Source organism: Meleagris gallopavo, chromosome 3 (assembly GCF_905368555.1).
Source record: "Meleagris gallopavo chromosome 3, MGAL_WU_HG_1.1, whole genome shotgun sequence".
Taxonomy (NCBI): Eukaryota; Metazoa; Chordata; class Aves; order Galliformes; family Phasianidae; genus Meleagris; species Meleagris gallopavo.
The window spans coordinates 9,135,588-9,163,391 of record NC_139406.1 but is presented as its reverse complement, the minus strand read 5'-3'; the positions used below and the strand labels follow the sequence as shown (position 1 = coordinate 9,163,391).

Genomic DNA, 27,804 nt, shown 5'->3' with positions numbered 1-27,804 from the left:
TGTGGGAGAGGCTGACGCCCACCCCTGGCACCATGACGCTTCCTGCCAAGGGCTGCACAACTGAGATCTGACCTGGCTCCCAACACAGAACAAGTACTGGCATGACACAGCTCATTTGTAAATCCTGACAGGCACTGGCAGACGTTATAATCTGACTGACAAGCTCAGTCACTGAGCAACTCTTAAGGCCCAAGGGATGCTCCGTGCTGGAGTTACTGTTCGCAAAGAAGCTAGCTAGAGACAGCATAGAATCATAGAATTGCTTAGGTTGGAAAAGACCTTAAAGATCATCAAGTCCAACCTCAACCTAACCATACTACGCTAGCGATAACAACCTTCTTCTAAATCATGTCCCTGGCTATAAAAAATTGAGAAGAATATGCCCATTAAATCAATAGTTATTCCTACTTGATCCCATTTGTAACTAATTTAAGTGGAAGTCTTTTTGAACTTAAAATTTATGTCATAAGTATAAAATGAGCTAAGATTCATAATATGTGGCACCGTGATGCTCAGTGCTTGAGTCTCAAAAGAGGAGAGGCATGCAGGACCTGGGAACCTTGATGGCAAGAATCTCAGCTTCTCCCATCCCAGTATTATCACAAAAGCATAGGAAAGGTCAAGCAGATTTTTGTAACAGTCTAGTTAGGCTAGTTATTCCAAGCAGTCTATTTTTAAAGTAACTTTAAGCAATTAAATGCAGACAATTATGTGCCACCCACTTTCTTCTTTTCATAAGCCTTCTGAGTTTTACAGAGAGTTTTGTTTGCTATGATCCTGTAATAGCCAAATGAACTGACAACATTCTCAGGTAGTCACAAAAGATAAATTAAAAATTGAGATGAAATAAAGCCCACTGTTCAATATGTTCACCACATAAAAAAAAACCCTGACTTTCATATTCAGAGTTTCAGGCTCTATTCTTGTCTGGCATCTGACAAGAACCAGACTCCAATTTTATTCTGACTTCAAATTCAATCCAGGCAGTTGCCTCCCCCAGTCTTGAGGCTGGCAACAAGAAGTAGTCATACAGAAGACTACTGGATATAAGAATAAAAGCACAAAAAGGAATTGGAACTTTTTTTTTTTTCTGGAAGTATTGATAAGAAAGTTGTATGTACTGTAATTTAAAGATTCTCTTTCTCTAAAAGTAATGTTAGTATTGTAAGCATTGCTTTTGACAGTAGGGACCAAAACACTTACAAGGAATTGACTTTTAGAAATATATCATTAAAAGTCCCTTAGGGAGGGACTTTTTAGAAGGCAGCAACAAGATGGGAGGAAATGGCTTTAAACTGGAAAAGGGTAGGTTTAGACTAGATATTAGGAAGAAACTCTTTACTGTGAGGATGGTGATACACAAGAACAGGATGCCCAGAGAGCCTGTTGACCCCTCTCTGGAAGCATTCAAGGCCAGGCTGGATGGGGCTATGAGCAACGTGGTCTAGTGGGAGGTGTCCCTGCCTATAGCAGGGAGTTGGAACCAGAGATCTTCCAGGTCCCTTTCAACCCAAACTGTTTTGTGATTCAAATGCCCTACTTCATCTGTTGTAATACAGGATCTTTAGCTGCCTGATGAGTTAACGCAAGTGATTTTCTATAGGCATCTCACAATTTCCATTGCTTTATTCATCACATTTTGGGGGGAATCCAGTGTAAAATGCAGACATATCAGGATTAGACCTTTGTTTAAAAATATATTAAGTTTTTCATGTTAGCAGAGAAAACCTTTTCTTCGTTTTGTATGTAACCAAGATAGGCTTAAAAAAATTATATTAGAAGCCTCTGAAAACTTAGAGGTTTCTTGTGAAGCCTTTTTCTAACGATAAAGCAGAACAGCATGTTCAATAAGGTTTGTGCCAATGAGTTAACTGCTTATTACCTTGCCATGCTCCTACTTGCATTCTCCCATTCCCTCCTGTACAGCCTTCCTCTTACAATTTCTTTCTTTCCTCCTTCATCCTCAGACATGTCTTCTTTCTTTTGCTGATTAAAACTGATTAGCAAAATCAGCTGTTCTGAAAGATGACCCTCCCAACCCTTATTTGAATCCACAAAAATGTCTGCAAATCTCCCCTCTCCTACACCACAGAAAACATTAAACAATCAGCAGTAGCAGCAGCAGAGTGCCAGCACAGATCAGGATGTGCAGCTGGGTCATCCCTCTGTGCCTTCACTGTGGGGGCACATCCCAAATTGGAGAGTCTCACAGCTGAGCCCCATATACCCAGAAGCATAGATTACTAAGAATATAATAACCTCCATGTGAGTGCAGCTGCATGCAGCCCTCACAACTACTTTTCTCTGCTGTAATCCTCTCTCTGCTTTGGACAATAAAAATAAAGTCCACTCCAATTATTCCATCCATTCTGAACCTCTTTTGGTAGATCCATATCTGTGACTGTGAATATTTTTCGTAGAATGTTTCCTCTGATTTTTTTTTATTTTTAACTTAGTTATAATGAAAAATTGGAATACTGGAAGAGAAATAATACATCTTCTGCTTCATTCTTTTGGCCTTAGACCACACCAGCAGTACCTGATTGCAGGTAGCATTCCAAGTGCATGTGTGCCATGCCCATACTACAACAGCTAACAGTACGATGAGAAATTTCTTATTTGAATGCTTACTTGTAGCTCGGATGCAGAGAGCTATTAGCTAAAAATAAAGCTTAAAAATAATTCTTAAATAGGCCTATAAAGACATGATATGTATTTTTTTTTCTCGTTAAAATGAAACCTTTTCTGTTGCCTAAAATTATCTTTAATTAGAATTGCATCACCTAACAATAAAACTGCTGATGATTAGAATCAGCAGACACATTCAGCTCATGGCTTTAATTAGATAAAGCTCTTCATCGCCAGCAGTAAGAGATGGAGCACTAGACCTCTTCAACATCTAATCTGGAGAATATTTTACAATTGTATTTAATATTGTGTGGCAAAAGTTTACGGTGAGAGAAAAAACAATCTGCCAACATCTTTGTATATGATGTATCTTTGTATATTGCTTAGCTGTTTGTCACGTCTTAAAGATAGATTGCTTTGGGAGAGGGATCAACATGGGGAGGGGGTCTCCCTGCATAGTCTCATAAAGCTCGTGCATTCCTATACCACATAAGATGGTAGTTCACTAATGATCAAATTTATTAGCCTCCCCAGGGTTGCAGACTGTGAATTCCCAGTGCAAGCACTGGAGGCACAGAATACTTCCTGCCTGCACAGAGTACAAAGCTATCACTGCCCAGCAGCAGTACCAAGAGTGTTTCATTGAGCTTTGCTCAAATCAGCACTGCTCACCCCTCCTGTATTTCTCTGACACCCTTGAGAATTTGGGATCAAGCTCAGCTCCACTTTTGGGACTGATAAACTGTCATTTTTCAGTTCTTTAAACTCAGTAGTACGTTGCATTGTGGGAGCATTTACCTTGAGCAGCCACACTCAGAGATATGTTACATGGTCTTTGAAAATAAAAGTGTTACGTTTTACTAGGACAATACTTCATTTTATCTTCCGTCTCATTTCACTAAGTTCCTCTTAATTGAACCTCTCACTACAAACCTATCTGACGTAATTGATCACTGTGATATGTGTCCTTATTTCCAGGCAGAAAAATACTGTAATTAGAAAGACATTTTCTAAGGTATTTTTAAATCAGATGTCTCCGATTGTGAAGACTTCTTAGACATCTTAAACTTTTTATTTATTTATATTGAAACCATTTTTTCTCATTTAAACTCAATTCAAGTTTCCCCAGCAAACTTTCTATTTTACTTGTACATTTAAAGATGGAATTTGTAATGTTTTCAAAATGATCCTGAAGTGTTTGCCTCAAATTAGTTCAAAAGGAAAACATTTTTTTTCACTTTAGAAGATTTCATTTTACAATCCATAAGATTATGGGTTGAGTATGGCATTATTTTTTTGGAGATAGATGTGGAGGTGCTGCTTTGTAATTATTGGTGGAACTTTGTAATTTTTGGATGGAACTTGTGATGTTAACCAGATAAAGAGAGTAACCACAAAAGGAGTACAATTAGTGCCTTCATCTTCAGGATATCATAACAATCTAAACTGAGATAAATGCTATCAGTTGGGGTTAGTAGTAAAACTATGAGTTTTTTTCTCATTTTCTAAACAAGTGAGTGGTTTCTATATTTTGTGCAGTAATTGTCTTGTGTAGGGCTGCAAGATCTGTGAGGCAGAGAGGTATTTCATCCTCCAGCATTAGCTGCCCAAGAATGGGGAAACCTTATTCACAGGTCAAGCACCAAACACAGATGTGGGCTTTGTCTTCAATTTCCAATAGGAATAATACCTGAGAGAGATGTTAAGACACTACTCTAATGGTTGAGCTCTTTGATCTTCTTCAACAGAAGCCAGTGTTGAAATGCAAATTATTTCTTAATTATAGCACAGCATCTCACAGGATAAGGGATTTGGGTTGTTCTGTAATTTTTCGACCAGTAAAAAACCTTTAACCAGTAAAAAACTTCACGAGGATAGGGGAGCCTGACAAAAATAAAAGAGTACTCAAGCACAGATTCAGCAGTACAGTTAAGCACTTACTTTGCTTGAAAAACTTACTTTGCCTGTTCTCCAGTCCCCCTCTCTATAGTTATTGCATATTTCCAGGGACTGAAGGAAGGGAAAGGACTCAAAATATGAGAAAAAGTACAAATTCAGCAGAGTGAACAAACAGTGATTCATCTTGGCTATGGTTGTCTATCGTGGTAAGAAGATACTGGCTCTCTTGGGATTTGATAATTTTGTTTGGATACAATTAGCCCTTGAGTTACTCATCCACTTGCCACGTTCCAAAGCTACAGGGTTTTGCAGTTTAAAGGAAGTGTTTTATTGTGCTCATAGAAACTGGCTTAAGGAAGTGTTTTTCAGTAAAACACTGGAAGAATGGTATTTTAAAATAGTAAGAAGAAATTAACCACATACACACACACAAACAGAGCTTATTGTGGTACTGCAGAAAATTTCACCTCTCCTCCTTAGGAAACATGGTTAAAAGGCTGCCAGCGTTGAGAATAGAAGGAAGGCTGGCCTAATACCAGGCTTAACTTAACCCATAATTAAGTTAGTGGGATGTGAACAACTCAGTCTTTTTTGCACCACTTACCAATAAAGTGAAATGAGCAGACTTCTGTTCTCTTCTGTAAAAACTTATTTGTTACCTAGAACAATGCTACAGCATGCAGTTCCATTTGAATACGAGGAGATTTAGGGGACTACTGCAGTGAAAATAGTAAAATATCGCTAATGGTACATTGTCCTGAAGGAAAATATCTGTGTTTATGTATTTATCTATTCATTATTTCTAGAAAGTTAAATTCTGTCATGTTTTCTTAGATGTACTTGGGGAAAAGCTAGGAAAACTTTCCTGCATTATCAAGCTATTTGCACTGTAGACATGCTAAATCAATGAATTTCATCAAGTCCAAATTCATAAATAATCAATATTTCCACAAATAAGTTTAGCTTGTTTGAGTTTCATTTGCCAGCAGGCAGTACAACTTTGTCATGGGGAGCCATAGGAAAGAGCTTGTGCAGAGGAATTAGCTGTGTGGTCACCTAGGTAGACACAGCTGGATTATGATATCAGGTCTGTGCCTTTCCAGAGGGACACGTTGGTTTTGCTTGCTTGTAGTGAAGGTTAAGTTCTTTGTATTTGTTTTGTGCCTTGTGGTTTTCATGCTTTCTAGGAGAATCAGCAGAGATGTGACAAAAGTGTCACTAACTGGCCCACAAGGTCCACTGTGTTCTGTGAATGTAAATTATTGCATTACCAGGTGTTAGTAAGAAAAGTCACACTGACAAAGATGGACAAAGGAAAGCAGGCATTAACTACTGCTTGCAGTCACTGAAAATACATTAGGAATTTTCACAAGTGCACACGAGAACCACTGTTAGGATCAAGTTCCACCTCGGGCAGTTCTTTACCCTTTTCCTTTCATACTTTCCTGTGCATTTTCAACTCATTACTTGGTTTTTTGTGCTTTTTTTTTCTGCATTCCCTCAAGAGCTCTCTGTGTGACTTGCACATCACAATTATTGCTTTCCACCTCTGCACTGGCTGCATTTCAGGGGTGGCTGAGTAATCTGTTTATGTAGGCTCAGGATGTATTACCCTCTTCCTGATGAAAGATGTAATACCAAAAGCAATTTTAATGTGACAATTGATATTTTTTTAGTTTGATTTGGTTGTCAGAGCCTGTACCTAATGCTTATGTTACTGTAATTGCTCTTCTTATAGCATACCAGGCCTAAATAAAGGGATAGAGCAGAATGCAATCAAAAAGTCACTTGGAAAAAAAATGCCTCTTCTTTACAAAGAATGTGGAAAATCAAACACATCATAGATCTTCCTTTGAGCTCTGCTGTCTGAATTTTGGTAAAAGTAACCTACAATGGGAGGAGGACTTCAATTTCCATTTACATGGAGATGGAGATTATTATGCATGTATATCTGCATTTTCTCCTGTATTAAAAATGCAGATCTTATCTGCCCTGGAAGATGCTTATCCTGAATAATTCAAATTCCCCTCTCAAGAAGAGAGTGGCAAAAAAAGTGTTTGCAAATCTGCTCAAAGATTTTTCTTAGTAGCATTAATTAGACACATACAATTGATTATTTGAGGAAAGTGAGCAGTTTTATCAAATCCAATAGCACTACACAACAAATATCATTTCAGTTCCCCAATTCATTAACAAATCCAGCCGTAAACAAACATTTCTTTGCATGATATTTCTGAGATGAAATAAAAACCCTATGGAAATAGCAACCATTTCTATGTCATTTCAGACCCTTTTGTGCCAAAGAAGAAAAAACAAATAGGGCAAGCAACAGTAGTAGTTAAAAAAACAATAGAGAGAGGGGTGGGGGGGAGATTCTACCCCTTAATCTTTTTTTTAACTGTGAATTTACACCATTGTTTACAGTAATTTAAGTGAAAATATAGATACCATCTTGCATCAGTTTGCATCCACAGTAAGCACATGAACTTTAGTGAAAGTTTATCTTAGATTTTAATAGGTATAATAGAGCACAAATTGGTTCTGTGGTTGTAGTAATTAGTTACCTAAATAATGCCTTTATTTTTACACCTGAAAAAAAAATAATCAGAACTGACCATAATATGTTGAGATGGAAGGAAGCCAGCTGGCATGTCCATATTATCCATTGACTTTATAAATACACTGTTGTTAAATAATTTTGTGCAAATACAGAATCATAATTATTTAATTATCTCCTGCTTTTTGCCAAGGCAGTAAGCCTGTTGTGAATATGCCTCATTCAACTCAGTATGTAAAACTGCCTGAATGTTTTCCTAAGCAATACTTAACAGTCACACCTGACTGACTCCCCTTCAATGTCTAAAAGGCAAGATAAAGAACAATATAGCTCCAAAATATTCAAATTAATGCTAAGATTTTAAGTCCTCAGGGTTTTTCTACATAAGCATTGCACAGGAGATGCTTGCAAGAAGAGCCCACCTAGTAACTGCTCAGCCTTTGATACATTCATCTCCTTCATTGTGTTTAGCCTTTGGCTTTCTCTTATATGCAGCCTGCAAAACCCTAATATGTCATCTGAATCCCAGTGAAAAAGAAAATCTATTTTCAAGTTTCACCATTTATCTGCTGTTTGTTCTTGTTTTAATCTTTTAATAACTTTTCATTCTGCTTTGTGGCTAATCCTGTATTTCTGTGGTTGATGTCAGTTTGCACTTATAAATTATCAGATATCTCAAAGCAGTCTAGAAATGCTGCCCATATTCATGGACGTGTCTAGACTGTTTGGCTAAGGTATGTTATATGGAAATTGCAAATACTATGGCATTGACATCTCATTTATTTTTAACTATTACTCATTAAATAAACAAAGAAATGGGAAAAAATGGCAACTACCTTCTGTCCAGCAAACAAATCTAATCCCAAAAGGAAGAGAGGCTTCTGAAAGGTCTAATGTTCTTGAGAGTTAGTTTCAGTTAGTTTTCTCAGTCTATCTGGGAGTCTAGGAAATTTCCACAGACCTCAGTGGGAGAGGCATCTGAAGACATTCCAGGGCAGAGACCCAGGTTCATAGTAAGTTCCTGCTAATCTACATTGTTTACAATAGGAAGTATTATAATTCAGTTTTCCAGTTAAAAATAAATAACTAAGTAAATTCCTGAATCTTTCCATAAACTTAAAGTCCAACAAACCTTTTTATTTCATAAAAAGCAGGTAAAATATGTGACTTCAGTTGTTTTCCTTTTAGAAAGTCTCCATGCTTTCTGGTCCTTATTTTTTGTCCAGTCATGTAAGGGTGCGTGATATCGTAGGAGGGAATAAGTCTTCTCCTTTTTAAGTTGTAACTTCAGTGAGTTATGAGTTGTGTTAATCAATATATCTGTAATTAAGAAAAGAATTGTCTAAACTTGTGATTTTGTGATTTGCAAAATACCTGGTCACTTCCACTGATCTAGAAGTATCTAGATCATTGATTCTCAAGTAATTGTTTCTCTCATTTGTGAAGACCACCTCAAGGTTCTCTTTTATGACAAAGAGATAACACATAAAAATAAGTGTCATGATCTCAATTAAATGTTTACAGAATCAGGACTGCATTAAGTCTCACTCATTCTAGTAGATTCAGTGCAAAAGATGTTACTCCTTCATTACTGCAGTAAAAAAATCAGGAAACTGCTACTTGAGTTCATGAAAATTGCACATCTGTGTCATCTCACAGATTAGATCAGTGAGTCATAGTAGTCATATCCATTTTCAGGAGCTGATTGATAACTGCAGATAAAAGATCTTATAAGAAGTAATTTCCTGTCCCTTAGCCATGCTAGGCATTTGTTGATCACACCACGTGTTTGTCAATGTTGGTCCTAAAAATTTTCGCTGATGATTTTGTAACTCCTCCATCAAATTGCTTGTTCTGCCGCATGACTTCCTTTATTGCTAAAGTAGCTAGAGTAGCATACTCAAAAACTGGGCTTAAATCACATGCATCTAAATGAGTGATCAGAAGCAGCTAGCAGGGGTTTATGAAAGCTAAGGGAAGATGACAAGGCTGTGAATGTTGTCTACCTGGATGTTAGTAAAGCCTTTGACAGTCTTCCACACAGTCATCTTCTCAAGGAGCTCACGGCTTGGACAGGAGTACAGGTTGCTGGCTGGATGGCCAGGCCCACGGAGTCCTAGTGAATGGAGTTAAATCCAGTTGGCAACTGGTCACAGGTGGCATTCCCCACAGCTCAGTTTTGGGGCCAGTTTTTATCGTACTTATCATTGATCTTGATGGGAGAATCAAGCATATCCTCGGTAAGTTTGCAGACGATACCAAGTTGAATGGTTGGACTATATGATCTTGGAGGTCTTTTCCAAGATTGTTGTTTCTATGATTCTAAGTTAGGATAGGCTGTTCATGTACTTGAGGGTAGGAAGGCTGTGCAGAGGGATCTGGATAAGCTAGGTTGATGGGACGCGTCCAACTGTATGATGTTCAAGAAGAGAGGTTACTCAAACACTGGAATTGGCTGCCCAGGGATGGGATGGAGCCCCCATCCCTGGAGGTGTTTAAGAGATGTATGGATGTGTTGCTAAGGAACGTGGTTTAGTGATGGAACACAGTAGGTCAGGTTAATGGTTGGGCTTGGTGATCTTGAAGATCTTTTCCAACGTAAATGATTCTATGATTCTAAATTTGGCTTAATTATAGTTTGGGTAAATCATGGTTTTATTTAGCATGCAGAAACGAAAGGTAGACAGTACATGTCCTCTGCCCAGCCTTGATGAGGAAATGGGAGATGAGTAGTCTCTCGGCTGACCGACATAGTGAAGAAAATTTCTAAACCAGATGCATTTTCAGTTTTGAGTTCATTTAATTGCTTGCTAAGCAGAACTACTTAACAAACACAAACAAAATCAGTTTAACAGCAAGAGGATTCACATCAAATAGCCTAATTGTCAAGCTACCACTTCAGCAGCAGTGGTTAAAAAGGTGAAATAAATGGGTAAGACAGCAGGTGAGTGGATTTTTTTATTTGCTTTGTTTTGTTTTGCCTTATTAAGTAGCAGATGTGAGTTCCTTCATTCTTCATCACATCAGAGTGAGTGATTGGGCATACTGTTATTTCAACTATACTTGCACAAACCAAAGATCTTTCCATTCCAGTATCTTTGAACTCAGAAGGTCTATTGGTACTAAAAACCACTCGGTGGTTGGCCAATCAATCAGTATAAATCCACTGATATTCTGAGTCTCTACAATTCACAATTACTCCACCAAAACTATCGTCTTAGTGAACTTCAGTTCCAGAATACTTGTCTGGTGTTTAAAAAAAATCTATCCAAAGATGGAACGGAAATCTTGGAAGTGTAATTCTGATATCACTCACTCAGCTATGCTCAGGGAGGGGAAGAAATCTTGTTTTGCAAGCAGATGCTTCTCACTTTTCCTTAATGCTTCTCACTTTCCATTCTTGTTTCAGAATTCATCAACTTAGCTTTAAACAGCAATACATAAGAGAGCATTTAGCTTAGTATTTAGTTCAGTCAAGCTTTAAAAAGTCTGTTTCTTCATAAAAGCCTAATTTTGGGAATTTATGTGTATTTTTTTAATGTAGGCCAATTGCTTCATGCTACTGAGGCAGAAAAGGCAAAGATTTACTCATGTTGTCATTTTGGAAGTGTACGCAGTGGCTGTAGGAAAGCAACCTCATTACACACAATCAGTTGTGCAGTTCTCATTACACAATTGAGTTTCACTTTGTAGTGCCAGCCAGCCCTACAGCATAATACAGCATAATGCAAGTGAGTTATGTTGTAAACTGGGAATTTTATTTTTGTCTACTTTGTCCTTCCTCCCTCAGAGAGGTTTGTTAGTGTTACCTGAAAAGTGCAGTTCAATACTTGCCTTTTAAAGAATTATGTCAAGGGGATAATTCTAGCTACTTTTCATGCAGGCACTTGAACACCTGTTTCTCCTTCATTTATCTGCCAAGGAATATTAGTTCAGGATAACACCCACTGATTTCATGTACTACTGCTATTTTGTTTTACCTCATAGTAATAAAGGTGAATAACATAAGTGACTTCTCCAAAGGCAAAATTATATTCAACAAAATCAAGAGATACATAGGTTATATGATCATCTTACTATAACATTAGGCTAAATTTAAGATGCTATCACGTCTTGTTTCTTCAGTGTATCATCTGAAATGCGCTCCCATATTCTCTGAGCCTGCTCTTTACTGTGTCAAATTCTAAAATCTTATAGTTAACTAGTTTCAAGCAACCTTGCAATATTTGAAGATTATCAGTGTCATCCTTTCCTGCTGTTTATTCCTCATTTGCAATTATAATAATCTGTGATATTTCAACCATCTCCACAGCAACTAATTATGATGGCAGAAATAGACTGACATCTATTGCTATTATGCAACAGAAATAACTTTTACAAAAATAAATCATCCCAATCTTCTTAGTGTAAAAATAATAATAGTAATAATAAAACAGGATAAATTGGAAATAGAAAAATATTTAGGTAGATTTAATCACTGTGTTATATTATTTCTTCACTCATGTCTAAATTTTGAATTTACTTCATGAATATTTTAATTAATGTATTTATAACTATCTAATGGCATTTTGATAGTCTTCTGAAAAAAATTTTAAGGTATTATCAACTTCCGTCAACCTTGGAAGTGATCGTGAAATAGTGATTTGCAGCCTCTCTCTATCTCATCTGTGAAGCATTAGTCAGACTCCGAGAACAGCTTGGCTTTATTTTCCTTTGTTACCAGAAACCATCTATAGTTGGGTCATTACCCTACCTTGGGCAGGCTTTCACATTTCAAGTTTGCATTCCATTGACACTTTTCATACTGCACTGTCAAAATGCAATCAATAATAATTAAGATTTGTCCAACATGAAACAAAACAAACAAAAAAATTAAATAACAACAAAAATCCTCACTCAGCTTTCTCAGGAATTAATGAATAAAAATTGCGAAGCCTGCAAGACCTATGATGAAAGTATCCTAAACCTGGCTGACACAATAGCTGGCGTGCTACTTTTGCAACTAACACTACCCAGGCAATGAAAGCTAAATTCATTTTTGTAATTTTAAATGCCAGTATGTTGAACTCTGTATTACTTAACAGCACTGATTTAATCATGCAAGAAAAATCCCTTGACAGGCATAATAAGGAGATAAAATTCAGGTTCCTTTCAAAGGCAAATTAGATGTCTTTGCACATTCCCAACAGTTTGGTAATTGAATACACTGTAGTTTTGTGTGTTAGGATCAAGGGTGTTTTCTCCTGATTCATTAAACACATCCTTTAAAGAAAAATGTGGTTGAAGTGAGATGTAGTAGATCAAACCAAAGTCTGTGCAGTTCAGTATCTTTCTTCAGTCAACAGTTAGATTTAGTAGAAGCAGCCTTTCGGTATATAAAGGTGGGCTGTAAGAAAGGAGGAAACAAACTCTTTAGCAGGGTCTGTTGTGATAGGACAAGGGGAAATGGTTTCAAACTAAAAGAGAGGAAATTTAGTTTGGATATAAGGAAGAAGTTTTATACAGTAAGGGTGGTGAAGCACTGGAATAGGTTATCCAGAGAGATGGCGGAAACTCTGTCCCTGGAGACATTCAAGGTGAGACTGGACAGGGCTCTGAGCATAAGAATGGAGCTGTAGGTGTCCCTGTTCATTGCAGAGGAGTTGCAATAGATGACTTTTAAAGGTGCCTTCTAACTCAAAGGATTCTATGATTCTATGAATATATTAGAAGCAGGGTGAGTATGTACTTATCTATCCTTTCACATACCAAATCAGATCCCAACACTCAGAAATTCATTAGACAAAAGTTGTATCCAGGCCCCCAGATCTAAAAGTCACCTTCTTATCCGTTATTATTTGAATAATGTTATTTTAACCCAATTACATTTTTGGCCTTAATGGACGTCACTTCCCAGTTAATTCCACAAGAGAAAAATACACTGCCCTTTTTTTTTTTTTTCTTTTTTCACATGTTCGTTTGGTGCTCTTTATTTCTTGCATTTTACAAGTGAGTGAATTCTGTTACAAACTTCTACTGTATTCCCAATTAGCAGCCCATTTCCCAGAGAAAAGAGCTCTGTTTTGCAGTGTTTGCTCTAGCATGGCCTATGGTCCCAAGGGCAGATAGTGCAGACTGACTTGCTTCTCTGTGTCGTTATGTCTCCTCATCTGGAGCAATGAAATGTGAGTAGGGTGAATGAGAGCAGGAGCTCCTGCTGCTGCCACAGGTAGTCCCAGAGCAAAAGCCCTTCTACAATGAGTTTTCAGTTATTAGTGGATCCAGAACAGCCTGTGCAGATGCTTTAGAGAGCCAAAGGAGCCATGCGTGGTGCTGCTCCCACCGCTGCATAGAATGTGTGTACTGATGCTGGTTTGTACCCCAATTTCTCCTTCAAGGAAACTATCTGGTTCATGCAGAACACATGCCAACTGCTGACTGCTTCCATGCACTTTTGTGAATGTCAGGGTACCAGAACCTTAATATAAAAGATGACACAAAAAATACAGCTTCACCATTATTGCTTACTCATGTACAAGATATGCCATCCCTTTAATGTGTCTTCTTCCTTTTTCTCCACAACTTGTTTGGTTCTACTGTGTCCTTTTGGCAATTGACAATCAGACTGGCATTAGCCATAGATTCGCACAGAGGAGCTATATTTATTTCGTAATAATTCCTGGTTTCTGTTTCCTGTTTTTCTTTTTTTTTCTTTTTCCTACACTTTCCAAGCACTGTCATTCAGGAGAAATGACTATTAGCTATCACTGTGTGTGTACAGTTAGGGCAGACTTTTCCCAAATGTGTTCTGTTTGCTTTTATCAACGTTGAGTTTTGTCACTTGTCACTCAGTGTCATAAGATCTTCTGTGGCTCTTTACAGTCAGTTCATTTGGCCACAGTCAGCAAATGTTGTTTTCTCTCTATTGCTGCCCTTTCTACAATTAATCTATGTGAAAAAGAGAGCAGACACCTTTCTGTTACATGTATGGGACTTTCCTCCTCACTTTCTAAGTGTTATTAATCCTCTGGAGGACACTCATTCTCATCTTAAGCAATTTTTATTGCTTTAATGACTTTAACAAAAGGTTTTTGGAACTCCAGAAGCACTATATGGAGCAGAACATTCATTCATTGGCTTCTATGAGCTTCTCCCCTCAGGATGATTCTTCTCTCATCTCTCTTCTCTTCTAGGTCTCCTATTTTTAGGTTTATCCTGTGTAGTTTTTCCTAGACTGGTGGTATGGACACCGAGCTCACTGGTCTGTAATTCCTAAGCAACTTTTGGACTCTTCACAATAACCACTTTTTAATCTTACCTAGGTTATATGCCACATAATATTCTTCTAGACTGCTGCTTTTAACCTTAGGTCATCTATGAATCTAATAGTTCTGTGTTTGATTTTCTACATTTTTAACAGATGCACTTTATTAGTCTCTAGGCAGTCGAGACACTTGAACTGGAATGCTGAGATACCAGACTTCATTTCTACCCTTCTTTTATGTAGTGTTATCTACCTTTGTAATGTGATAGAACTGTAAGAAATGTGTCTAGGCTATTATCATATCTCCTTCACTTCATTATCCTTTCTGCCTGTCCGTCTCCAAATTTGGCTCATATCAGTACTTCAGTTCGGAAATGTTATTGTCTAAACTCTTTGGTACCTTCAGCTCTGTTACCCTATCCCAACTATGCTTTTGCAGACAAAAAAAAAAACAAAAAACAACACTAAAATGATATCTAATACTAAATGTAAAAATGGTGCATTTTCTCAGATCACTTCAGCATTGTATTTGCTAGAGAGGAAAAAAAAACCATTTTATCATTGGTACATGTCAAAAATATTAGCTCCAACTTAAATAGTGGAACAATTCATGCTACTAAGCAGGATGATGCATGGAAATTCTCATGAAGCTATTCTGAATTCATATGACTGTGGCTGAGATTGCAATGTCCTCCTCCTTTTTTGATCTGTTGTTTCTGGAGGACTGGCTTGTATTGTGGAAAGTTTCCCTCCATATGGGGAAGTTATGTTTTTAGCCAAAACAGATCAAGACAATCAAAGGCAAACAATCAGACTAAGCCTCTAAATACGTTAAGTATACTGAAATGACAAATGCACAACATTACTTGAACAACTTTCAGCTTCCAAAACAGGAAGTAGACCACGCTATTGCAGTAGGAGACTGGTGTTAAAGATAAATAAATACATAAAACTTTGTTTTATTTCAGCAGTAAGTCTGCTATGTACTGACCAACTAGTGCTGTTGCACAAGCTGGAAATATCATCCAAAGGTAATTGCTGGATGATATGACAGCTGCAATTTGGGAATTTTCATATTTTGAAGGAAGTGTCTGTTGCTCTGTGATTCAGTCATCCCTATAATCAAGTCTTAAATGAATGATTTCCTGTCTAGTTCCTAACAGAGCTCTGTGTTGGAGGGATGTGGGCAGTTCATTCTCATAACAAATGTATTTTTAATTTGTGTGATCTTAGTTGACATTTTCTGGGTGTAAAAAAAGGTTAGTGATGGTCTCCCAGAAGAATTTGATATCCTAATAGCTTCTCTCTCAAAAAGGTGCCAAGACAATTTTGGATTTAAATAGGTATTGCTTAGTTCCAAGCTGTGCTTTGTGATGTTTATTTTAAATAGTTGTACATATGGATGTAGATATACAACTATCCAAACAATCCATCTGCTTTGTGTGTCTATTTGGGAGTCTGCATTGTACTAACCATTCCAGTGTAAATGATTTTTTTTCCTAAACTGTAATTTACAGCAGCAGCATCATGTGTGCATACAAACACTTTGGGGCATCATTTTGTGCTGGTATTTTTCATGTTATCCCACATCCCTATTAGGTGAGTAGGAATTTCTAGTAGATAAAGCTGTCTCGATAGCCGAAGCAAAATTTCATTAAGGAGTAAGGCACTATTTTTGCACATCTGTCTGTGGTTACCAGGCAATTTATGTTGGTAAAGTTATAGCTGGAAGGTAAATCCAAGCTGTAAAATGAACTGCACAGCAGTTTGCTGTCACTATAAGAAGAGCTGTGTTGCTTGTCTTACTGATTGCAGCTGTTTCTTCTATCAGCACCGTGATCCTCCCAGATGGCAAACAGGGGGACCAGACACTGGCCAGTAGTTTGGTTGTCATCTCCCAGTAGTCAGTCCAAGCAATCATCTTCCCTTCCTACCCACCCACTGTAGCTGCTTTAGTTTTATCTTGATATTTTTCCCCATTGTTTCTGCACCATGAAAACTGACTTCTTCATCCTCTAGAAGTTACACTGTATAATCCAGTTTCCTGACATCTGCCAGACATGCTTCTGTATTATCTACTCTGTATTATGCCATCTGGATGCACTGTCTGATGAGGAGCAAATCCAAAAGCAGCAGCTTGCCTGGTTATTTATATCCCATGTGTAAACTATTCTGAAGAGAATTCTTTTCAGCTGCAGAAAGTCACTTGAGTTGTATTATTCAAGCAATGCCCACCATGTAGGTGATTTGGTTCTTGCTCTGAGGAAAGTGCCTTCAAATCTTAGGTAGTGGAACATTGCAAGAAGGCATTTCTGCCATTGCAAATGACACTGCAGATCCCTAACAGCTGCATCATCTGTCTGAGTACCATCTTGGAGCAAAGGGTACCATCTTCAGAAATCTCACCTGGCTGCTCACTGATCATCCTACATCATAGCTGTTGTCTCTTATATTGCAGAAATCTGAGACTGGGAGGTGCCTACAGCAAGCTGAGTTACTTAAAAAAAGCAGCCGTTCTTTGAGCTATGTACTGCTGCTATTCCTACAAATTTCTTTCTAATAATTTCAGATGGCAGTACCAGTCTTATCTGGTTGCAAAAAAAAACCCACATTCTTAGTTTAGTTGATGCTGCAACTTCTGCGTGTTTGTTACAGGGCAGAAGCCTGTAGGAGAAACCATGATTTCATTCACTTGTGATTCATCTGAAGACCCAGGTGGATATTCTATCATTGTGTCAGCTGCCTTCTGCTGGCACTTAGGACACAGCTTCATTTCAGTTAGAACAATGGTGGTAATAGTCATATTCAATTTATCTTTAGTTAATTAGGATGAAGTAGGAATTCAGCGTGGGCTCTTAAAGCCTGCCAGGTTTCTTACTTGGATGAAAATCTTCAGAGAAGGCAGTACCACCTCCTTCCATACTGTTTTTGATGCCTAAATTATATATATTCAGAATTCCCAGGATATGGCTTTCTGTGCTGTAGTCACACTGTAATTGTAGGGCAGGTGTTGTCTAATGTATGCTATGTTACGTTCCTGCTAGTTTCTTTAAATAAGCCACAGAAGCTCATTTTTCATTAAGTGATGTGGAAGCAATATATTTTGGTGATTCAACCTTCCAGTTCTAGTATACATAAGAAATCACAAAAATGCTTTGCTACAGTTCCCAGGAAAGAATGCAAGGAATGCCTTCTCTTCTTCTTCTTTTTTTTTTTTCTTTTTTTTCTTTTTCTTTTCTTCTTTTTTTTTTTTTTTTTCAATATATTCTTGTCAGCTTTCTGAATACTTCCTAGCCTTCTGTACATTCCTACTCAAGTGTGACAAGAAAACCAATTATGTACAAAGAGAGTTGTCCTGGTTTCAGCTGGGACAGAGCTGATTTTCTTCAAAGTGTCTGGTACAACTGGGCTTTGGGAAAGAAACCAATGTTGATTACACACTGATGTTTCAGTTGCTGCTGTACAGAGCCAAGGATGTTTCAGTTTTCAGTTTCTCATATTGCCCGTCCAGCAATGGGGCTTGGGGTGCACAAGAAGCTGGGAGGGGATAGAACCAGGACCTAAACTGGCCAAAGGGATATCCCATTCCACACTGCATCATGTGAACAAACTATAAAACCAGTTGGCTAGGGAGTCTGTTGCTGTTTGGGGACTGGCTGGGCATTGCTCAATGGGTAGTGAGCAGTTGCTTTGTGCATCCCTTGCTTTGTGAGTGTGTGTATATATGTGTGCGTATATATATATACTTATTGTCATTTCTTCTTTTTCTGTCTTGTAAATAGTTTTTTAATAGTTCTACTTTTTTTTTTTTTTTTCCTGATTCTCTCCCCCATCCCACTGGGAGGGTGGGCAGTGAGTGAAAGGCTGTGTGATGTTCCACTGCTTGCCAAGCTAAACCGCAACAAGGGTGAAAATGCAGGTCTTTTCAAAATACTATTTATAGACTATCATATTACACTGACCAAGTGGAGTTCTGCTTTGCTTTTAGCTGAGCAGTTGGGGACAGTGCCATTTTTCTTCTGGATGTCTAGGGACTTGTTTCCTTCTCACTTCCATTCTGTGATATATTTTTTCAAGCCTTTTGTTATATTTGAAAAGATCCTTTATTTTAGCTCGTGTTTTCGTGCATTCATCTGATTACAGACTAGCTCTGTTGAGCCTGTGAAATCCATTATGTTGGGTTTCTTTGGATCTAGTTGAAGTCCAGTACTTTTCTGAGTAAAAGTAGCTTCTTTTATTGAGGAAAGTAGGAAAAGGAGGAAAGTAGCTTCTTTTATTGATTTTTTTAGAGTCATTTTGTATATGAAAAATATACAGTCTGTCTGTACTTGAATGAGATTTCTGATTTCTTTCATTCAGTTCCTTCTTTAATTATATTAGAGGAAATCACTCAAATATTATTTCTCTTGCTTTCCTTGTGTTTGCTGAATTTGGATTTGTGCACTGACCGTATTTCTGATTTTCACTACTGTTTTGTGATCTTCTTTGCTTATTGTGGTTTGTAGTACCTTGATTAGCTCCTGTAATACTATGTTTACAGTTTTGACCTTGAAACTCTTTTATCCTGAGCCTGTCTTCTGACAGTTTACTTTGTATGTAGTAACAATCAGTATAAATCTAGTTTTCTTAAGGTTGGTTTCACCTTTTCTGCAATTTTACTTTCATCAGATTCCATCAGTAGGAAGGAAATAATTCAATTTCCATCTGTAGCCAACAGGTCTGACAACTGTTATACCTTCTAAACCTTTCTAATTAGTAATTTGAGGTTTGAGCCTGTGTTCCCAAAGCAATGTGAACATTCCTACTGTGTAAGTTCAATGGCTAGGCTATAGCAAATGACAATTGTCCATGCTCCTAGTCTAGTGCTTCATACAGGAGATGGGCTGGTGTCTTGAGTTTGTCTAAATGTAAGTGGAAGCAATATGCCCTAATATAATCTCTGTGTTTTCAGTAATCGTAATCTAAAATAAATCTGTTTGTAATTTCAGTACTAAAAATAAAATAAAATCAGTAGTTTGTTTTGGCTTTGGGCCTCTTTTTACCTGTTATTTTATTTGTATTAATTATAGACTAAAAAAATGAGCCTTCTAGTGCATCTAGAAGGCTCATTTTATAGCCTAGTGCGTAGGCCAGGGGCTACGTAATGATTGCTGTTAATTATTGGCAAATGATCAAGTAGGCGATCAGCTGAGTTGTTTCAACTTGTCTGTACCTCCCTTTGCCACTTCTATAGCAACAGTAATATTGCTTTGCTTCTCCTGTGGTTTTAATTGCTCATCCAATTGGGTATCAATACTGTTTTATTAGTCTTATAGCACCTACCACAGATGTTTTCCAAATGATTCACATACTGAAAGGGATTGATTATGTCAACGCAAAGAGTCGCCTGGAGAGATATTTATAGTACTTTATTTTTTAAGAAATCAAGCTTAACTTTTAGTACCCTTACATCTTTTTCCAACTGACGTTCACTTATTTGTAATTTCATATAATGGAAGTGTTTGGCTACAGTCAGAACAGGAAATTCACAGGTAGACATCAGTCAAACAGATGCTTCTAATCCTTTCTAGGTAGTTATCAGAGACAGATTTTGTAGATAGTACTGTTATAGGAAAATCTGGCTGAGGCTACAGAGACCCAAAACTTTTGTAAGAAACTTCAAATCTCAGATACTCAGAAACCTGTTGAGATAGTTTTCCTTCCTTCAGGCTCCAAGACATATACTAATTTTATAAGCAAAAAAAAAAAAAGAAAAAAAAAAAGTGTTTAGGGCTAAGCAAAGCAAAACAGTTATTTCAACCAAGCTATGTTTTAACATTGCTCAAACCTCAAGCTCACAGCAGTGATGCTACAAATACTGAATCAATTCTAAAATTAATAGAACTGTGTATGAGCTGGCACACCTTTGTTTTTCTCAACTTTGTCTGAGACTTTTGTCTATATCTTTCATAAATTTTTCTTCTGTCAATGTTGACTTCAAGATTAGATTCAGTCCTCATTTTGTGCTTCTCCAGCTCAGCTGCTCACTGTTAGCTTCCTTTGCAGTCTGGAAAGAATAACAGGCATTTCCAAGGTGCAGTTTAGCCTGTTTTAGACGCTACATTAGGCTGAGGTCAGTCATGCCTGAGAATTGCTCTTACTGTGTAAGAGGACCAACTTGGAATCAGAAGCTCACACTGTATAAATTTAACAGGTGAATCCTGCTCTGATTATTAAGAAAGTCTACATAGGTAGAAGAGTTTCAGTATGATGCAATATGTTATGATAGATAATCATAGAATCACCAAGACTGGAGAAGACCCCCAAGGTCATCCAGTTCAACCATCTACCTCCCACCAATATTTCCCCACTAAACCATGTCCCTCAGCACAACATCCAAACAGTTCTTGAACACCTACAGGGATGGTGACTCCACCATCTTCCTGGGAAGCTCATTCCAGCACCTGACCACTCTTTTGGAAAAGAAATTTTTCCTAACATCCAACCCAAATCTCCCCTGGAGCAACTTGAGGCCATTCCCTTTTGTCCTATTGCTAGCTACGCAGGAGAAGAGGCCAACTTCCAGCTCACCACAACCTCCTTTCAGGTCATTATAGAGGGCATTGAGGTCTCCCCTGAGCCTCCTCTTCTCCAGAGTAAACAATCCCAGCTCCCTCAGTCATTCTTTATAAGACTTGTGCTCCAGACCCCTCACCAGCTTCATTGCCCTTCTCTGGGCACTCTCCAGAGCCTTAATGTCTTTCTTGTAGTGTGGGGCCCAAAACTGAGCACACAATATTCAAGGTGTGATCTCACTGGGGCTGAATACAGAGGAGTGGTAATTTCCTTGCTCCTGCTGCCTACACTGCTTCCGTTACAAGCCAGGATACCATTGGCCTTCTTGGCCATCTGTGCACACTGCTGGCTCATGTTCAGCCAAGCATCAACCAACACCCCCAGGTCTATTTCCTTCACAGTAATCCATCACACCTGGAAAATTCTCCTTTGCAAATCTAAAGGAAATTAATGATCATTCTTCTTAACATTGCAAAATTATTGGTTCAGTTGTTTCTAGTTATTCAGAACTGAAACATTAGCAAAGCAATTTTTTACCTATTGAATTCAAATATAATTGAAGCACCAGGAAGCTCCTCCTCTGTGCTTCATTCATAGCTAATGATCTTTGCTTCCTAAAATCATCATGAAGATTATAATGACCTTTGAAAGGAAGAACTCATGCAAAGCAGCCCCCAGTGCTCTTCAGGCTTAAGGGCAACCTCAGAAGAAGGCAGGGTTAAGAGTCTGCTGGCTAGCACTGACATAGGCTTTAGTTTTGCTTGCTAGATAAATAGAAAGGGCAGGACTTGTGCGTTTAGTCCACCCCTTGGTTTAAACAGCAACATGACAAGTTATGGGAAGGGGAGATCATGTTGGAAGAGTTCACCTGGGATGTCTTGGTCCTGGGGCAAAGAATGGCAGGACAGAAAGGTCAAATATCCTGACTACATAAACGCCACTTTGGCTGCTTAATAGAACAGCAGAGGCACTTGGCACAAAGGCAGCAGCATGCTTCAACTTCTCAGCTGGAGGAATGGCCCACAAACACTGTCATCGTGGAGCACCGCAGATTATTAGAGGAATAAAGACAAAACTGTGCTTGATTTCCAGAATGGAAGGGGCTGGAAATCCTCGTGACCCTGTCAGGGCTTTACTGTTCTTAATGGGTCTGCCACAGAGAAGAGCTGTGTTTGAACAGTGGAGGGGTACTGCTCCTGCGGGAAGAGTTCAAAAACACTAGCTCAGGAGCATTAATAAAAATATTTCCCACTGTTTATACATCAGAACTTGAAAGTAATAGCTACTGCAGAGCTCAGTGGCAAAATCTGTACATTTATGTCATAAAATACAGACATCTCACTTCTAGAAGCTGGTAACAGTATTTATTGTAAAACGGATGAATTTGTTAAGATAACTAGTTTCTGGTGCAAGCAGTCCCCATGAAGAGGGCTTAATGCTTATTTCTAATCTCCTGGAAGATTGTACAAATGAACAAAATGAGGTTAATCACCAGGGAAAATCACCAATGAAGCAATACATCTTTTATTAAGTATTAATTATATTTTATTTGTTCCCATCACAGAATTTAAAGGGTTCTCATGAATCGAGGATTAATTCAGAGGTTTATTTATTTACTGTACTGTTTTTTATTTATTTTTTTGTACTGTAAATGGATCCCCTCTTAATTGAAAGTGAATGAATTCATTCTGTATCAGCTTTCTGCTTGAGAATAAAATCCTTCGTAAAAGATCTGGCAATCTTTGTCAGAGAAATCCAGGCAGAGTGAAACATTTGATTGTACAAGCTGTTAGAGCCTAATGAGTTCTGCATCTAGACACTTGTATGTTGTTTTTTTTTTTCACTTGATCCTGCGGTAGCATAGCAGTTTACGCATTTAAATGTGCAAGACTTGTTCGGGAGGAAGATTTGTAATAAGAGAAAGCAGCGTGTTCCATCGTTTTAGTATAGCATCTGTTATTATCATTCAGTGCTGCTCTTAGCCCAGCATGCCCTTCCTCTAAATATCTTATTAATTAAACTGGCTTAGTAGGAAAATAATTAATACTTTCAGTTCTATGCCTACTTAGAAAGGATTTGGAAACTGAAAAAAAGATTGCTTTCGTCTAAGCTTCAAACTGACGTGGTTTGATTTGGGTTATGGGGGGGGTGGTTGATTTTCTTTTGGGCATTCTGGAAATAGATTACAACTAAAAGGGGATGTGTGAAAGAACCTATGTATTTAGTCTTCTGAAAATTTAGATAGACTATGCTAGGTGGACTGCAAGATAATCTATGTTTCTGAGAATTCTTGCCCTATGTTTGAGTATGTTGCTCAGTGATACTTTTGGGAAAGTTGCTCCTCTGCTTCTGCATAATATTCACTTTAGGACTCAGACCCCAGAAATATTACTGGGTTTCTTACTGCTGCTTTTATAATGTGATGGGAATGCCTGGCCATGAAGTCAGCAGTAATTGTGCTGCATAACTACATAGCTGACTGTTCACAAGGCAAAAGGGTGGGATGAGGAACGCCAGTGGGTGCCAGTGCCTGTGTAAAATGACAGACATGTTCATGTCCTCAGTGGTTGACTTCGATGGCTTGATCTACACACCCCAGGGGGTCTGTACCTTTTGTTGGCCGTTCTCACCTGGCTTATTTGTGTATATGAAAACCCAGCAGCTAGTATGGAAATCTATCTGCTTGTATACAACATATGGTTATACTCCTGCAGTTATGTGCACAGATTTGTATGTAAAGCGTGAGTCTGTTACTTTGCTATTTCTGGTGAAGTTCAGAAATAGCAGAATTTGCCTCTCTCTTTGTTTTGTGAAGAATGCTCCTGGCCTACAAACAGAAACTGCTGCTTTGCTGCTGGTTTGCCCAGCTTAATTGCCCTCTAACCAACACAAGCTGAGTGCTCTACTCTGTTTGCATTTGGGGAAAATTACTGTTTCTCAGACTTACTGGAAAAGGAGTTCAGTAAGGCCAAATTAGTCTTTAAAGACAGGATTTTAATGATCTGTGTGGTGGGAGAAGGCTCAAGGATTAGCTGTAGATTGTTTTGACTTTTTTTTTTTTTGGAGGGACTGATGGTGGCTGTTCTTAGAGAAGAAGCTTTAAACGCCACACCAGAACGAGGCTGTTTGGATACAATGAAAAGACAGACGGATGGCCAGTCTACAAGGCAACTCCGCAGGCTGATTGTTGGGGTGTCTATCTGTCAAAAGCATATTAGAAATTTAAGTTCTGCTGAAAGGCAGTGAGGTGCCTAAAGCACTCCTTAAACTGGGCTGTTACATTAAGAGCTTCGGAAATAAAACTGTGCCACACAGCGGGCCAATGGGGCTTGTACTGCCATAATTCTGATTGATGTTGAAGCTCAGAGGGTGTGTTCAGAGGAAAACAGGGGTTTTATTAGCTACAGATTGTGTCTGCTGGCTTTCTCAGTCCTAAAGAATACATGTTCAAAGCCGATCTTAAAAATGGAGAAATCTAAATTGATATTATGGAATTGAATGCTTTTTAAATCAGTGCTGCCTTGTTCGTGCTAAGCCACTCGTATCTAACAGCAAATAAATTGCAATGAATGCAGTGTGTCAGTGTGAGCACAGCTAATTCACCAAGTATATTGTGTTCCTCTGGGAACAGAGTACAGCCAGCAGCGCCGGAAAAGGTTACATCCTCATGTTTTCAGGGGCAGAGTGTTTTGGAGCCCCTTTTGCTTTAAATCTGCCTTGGGCAGACTGAAGAAGCAAAGTCCCAGTTCATCTGTGTGTGCATCTGCGCTGTGTCTGATAGGGGAGCATATGGCAGAAGCAATTCGCCCTTAACTGTGCCTCTTTTTTGGCAAGCATGAGCCTGTTTCTCAGAGAGCGCGCACAGTCACAGCCCCTCCTGCACATCACTTCTTGTGCCCCTTGCTTGCTGCCTTTCAGCAATTTGCCTGAATCCATGTCCTTTGTGATGTTTTGGTTAATTGGACATTGTTTTAATTACTGCTGAACTAAACAAACATGAAATTTCTATCTGTCGTCTTGCTGCCCCGGTGACCACAGTCTCCATGCAGCAAATACAGGACGCAGGCTGTTGAGATCTGGTGTTAAATTACTGTCATGGAGTGTCATTTGTTTGTACTTATTTTGGGGAAAACATCCCTCCAGGGAGAAGACTCCATTAAACAGCTCATTTTTGGCACTATTCCGAACGCCTTGTTCTACTCTCATTGGAGTTAGTAGCAAACTAACCTTGTCTTCAGGGCACCAGCAGTGCCAGTCCTCTTCCATGGCCAGAGGACAATCCACAGCCATGTCTTCCTCCATGATCTTTCACATTACCTTCTTTTTTACCTTTCCTTCTCTAGCTTTTGCATTATTTTTTTGTTCGCTCTTTACAAGAAACGTTTGGGTCACGTATCCAAATTGGGAAATGGCAATTGAGACATTCCCTCAAATGAGTCAGTCTATAGACATTTCTCTCAAAATCAGCCTTACTTCAAGACCAAGGAGTTTCTGTGGGCTTTTGACACACTCGTTTGCCACTGATTGTGAGTGGAGAAGAAGCATTTTGAAACATTTCCTTTCTTTTCTGTTAATAATCCCCCTCTCTTTTGCTTTCAGCTTTGGAAAGAAAGATATCAATGAGGCAAAGCAGAGAGGAGCTTATAAAACGAGGAGTGCTAAAGGAAATTTTTGATAAAGGTAAGCGTTCTTCTTTTCACAATGTTAAATTGTCCATATAGTTTTATGGACAGATCTCACTTTGTCATAACATTGAGAACTGGCAGTACCATCTGGAATGTCAGAACCGTACAGAAGAAGGTCTTCAAACATCTCTTGTGGATCTTGCAAATAAACTTGTAATCAGAAATGTAAAGCAGTAAAAATATAAATCACAACATTGTGCAGTAGTCACCTGCTGCAAAACAGCAAGGCATCCCTACTGAAGGGAGATGGAATGGATCTATGCATGCATTTATTATCTCTGGTTGAGTCACTGTAGGATTAATGGTTGTGGAGAAGAGAAATGTTTCTAAGGTTTGGGATTGTGTGATGAGCATAGAACACTTGAAACAACTCAGAATACATAATAATAACATTTCCCCATTCAGAACCATTCATTTGTTGAGTTGGTGATGTATTACTTATGCAAAACACCATTATTTTACATAGGTAGCATAACGAATAATTGATATCTATTACATATTTGTGAGTACTTAACTCCAGCTTTTGTTTGTTTGCTGCTTCTCTTGTCAGTAACTAAGGCAACTAATTAAGCAAACTGTATTGGCATGCCAAGGTTGCATTTTAATTTCAATAGAACTTAGGTATGTGCTTTGATGCCTCATTAATTCCAAGTCTAGAAGTGTTTAACAATACCACAACAAAACCTGGTAAAAGTCAATTGAAGTTATAAACTTCCAGAGTTTTTCTAAGTAGGATCTATCTTATAAAATCTGGACCATTTAAATCTACTTTGATCTAGCTTGTTGGGAAAGAAGAGATGATGTAAGAATTTACTAACCCAAACAAAATCAATGTGCAGCTTGCGATTGCTTTCTATGGTTTTCATCTGTTACCTATTCTAGATGCTTTTTAATCTTTTGAGGGTGCCTGAGCTCTTACTATGGCTAGATATCTTGAAAGTCATCCTAGATGCAAGTGCAGAGTAGAAACCACAACTGACAAAAGATTTTCCCTTCTTGATGCCTTGGTTTTCGCACTTTCTGGACAGTAACTTAGATTGAATATGCAGCCAGGTGTCTCCATTGCCAGCAAGGCTCCCAGTTCAGCACCCTGGGGAGCTTGGAAGTCAGCTTCTGGTCATCCCTACACTCACTTAAAGGCATCCTTAATAAAATCTCTCCTGTGCAACTTGATCCTGTTCTCTGCCTTGAAACTCTGGGAAATTCTCCCTTCTCTCCTGCAAAGGGCTGCAGCAGTCTGTAATCTTCTTTGTTGCCTGGTGAAGCAGGCATTATGTTGTCTGGAGGTCCTCATCATGAAAACAAACAAAAAATCTCCTCTTTGTAGTCATTTTTCACCTTTTCAGATCTAGTATGAAATACATGCTGCCTTTTCCTATTTCCAGTACGAGGAAACTATATAGGAAACTATACAGATAGACTGACATAAGAACAGAAATTCTGGAACTGCAGTGCACTTAGTGTTATTTTATCATCCATGCTGAAGAAAACCAGAATGAGACAGCCAGTTTGTTCTCCTGTTGTGTAGAGTGACACTCTGACTAGTTTGCTTTGGGATTTACTGGCTTTTCAGGTGACTGTGTGATCCAGCAGGTGAGAGCTAACAGAGCGCAGTAAATCACAGTGTTCACACATAGGAGAGTCACTGCATTCCGGCTGCTATTTTTGGGAAACAATAAATGATTTTATTATTTTGGTGACCCTCGTACTTAAACTGTTGAAGTGAAACCACTCCAGACTGAAGTGCAGGGAGCTCATTTCTTGGCAAGGTCCAGACTCATGCCCAAATAACTTTTCGTTCTTTTATAGGTTCTGTAACTTGAATCTTCTGAAAATGTAGGCAAAGTCTTTATTTCAAATACAGTGTACTTTTAGAAAAACAGTACATTGAAGAAGTATCTGATTAGATACCTTTTGTTCTAATAGTTTGTGGACTGGCAGAGCCAAGAGCTCAAACACAAAGATGAATAGCTTTGATTTTAACATCAAACCGTAACCATTTCAAAAGCGACTGTCTATAGAGTTGCCCAGTGTGCTACGATACCAGTCAAAGAATTAAACAGACTGGTAGTATTTTGATACCTCTTCTTTAATCTGAACATAAACAGGTTTTCCTGTAGTGGGAAATCTCTGAATGTGTATACTGATCATTTGCTTCAGAGATAATAATGCAATGATTCCTCAGGGGTGATCTTCATCTTCGTATTTTTGTACTGTCCATCTGAACAAAATGAGGT

General features: G+C 38.3%; 1 protein-coding gene across 1 annotated transcript in view; it reads left to right on the top strand.

Annotated features, from left to right (window-relative positions):
* PHACTR1 (phosphatase and actin regulator 1) overlaps window positions 1–27,804 on the top strand; it is a 275,348-nt gene that overhangs the window by 178,413 nt on the left and 69,131 nt on the right. Inside the window, exon 3 of the mRNA XM_085220191.1 lies at window positions 25,482–25,562. Within this exon, the coding sequence (XP_085076317.1) occupies window positions 25,482–25,562 (81 nt within the window). The remainder of the gene's footprint in view (window positions 1–25,481; window positions 25,563–27,804) is intronic.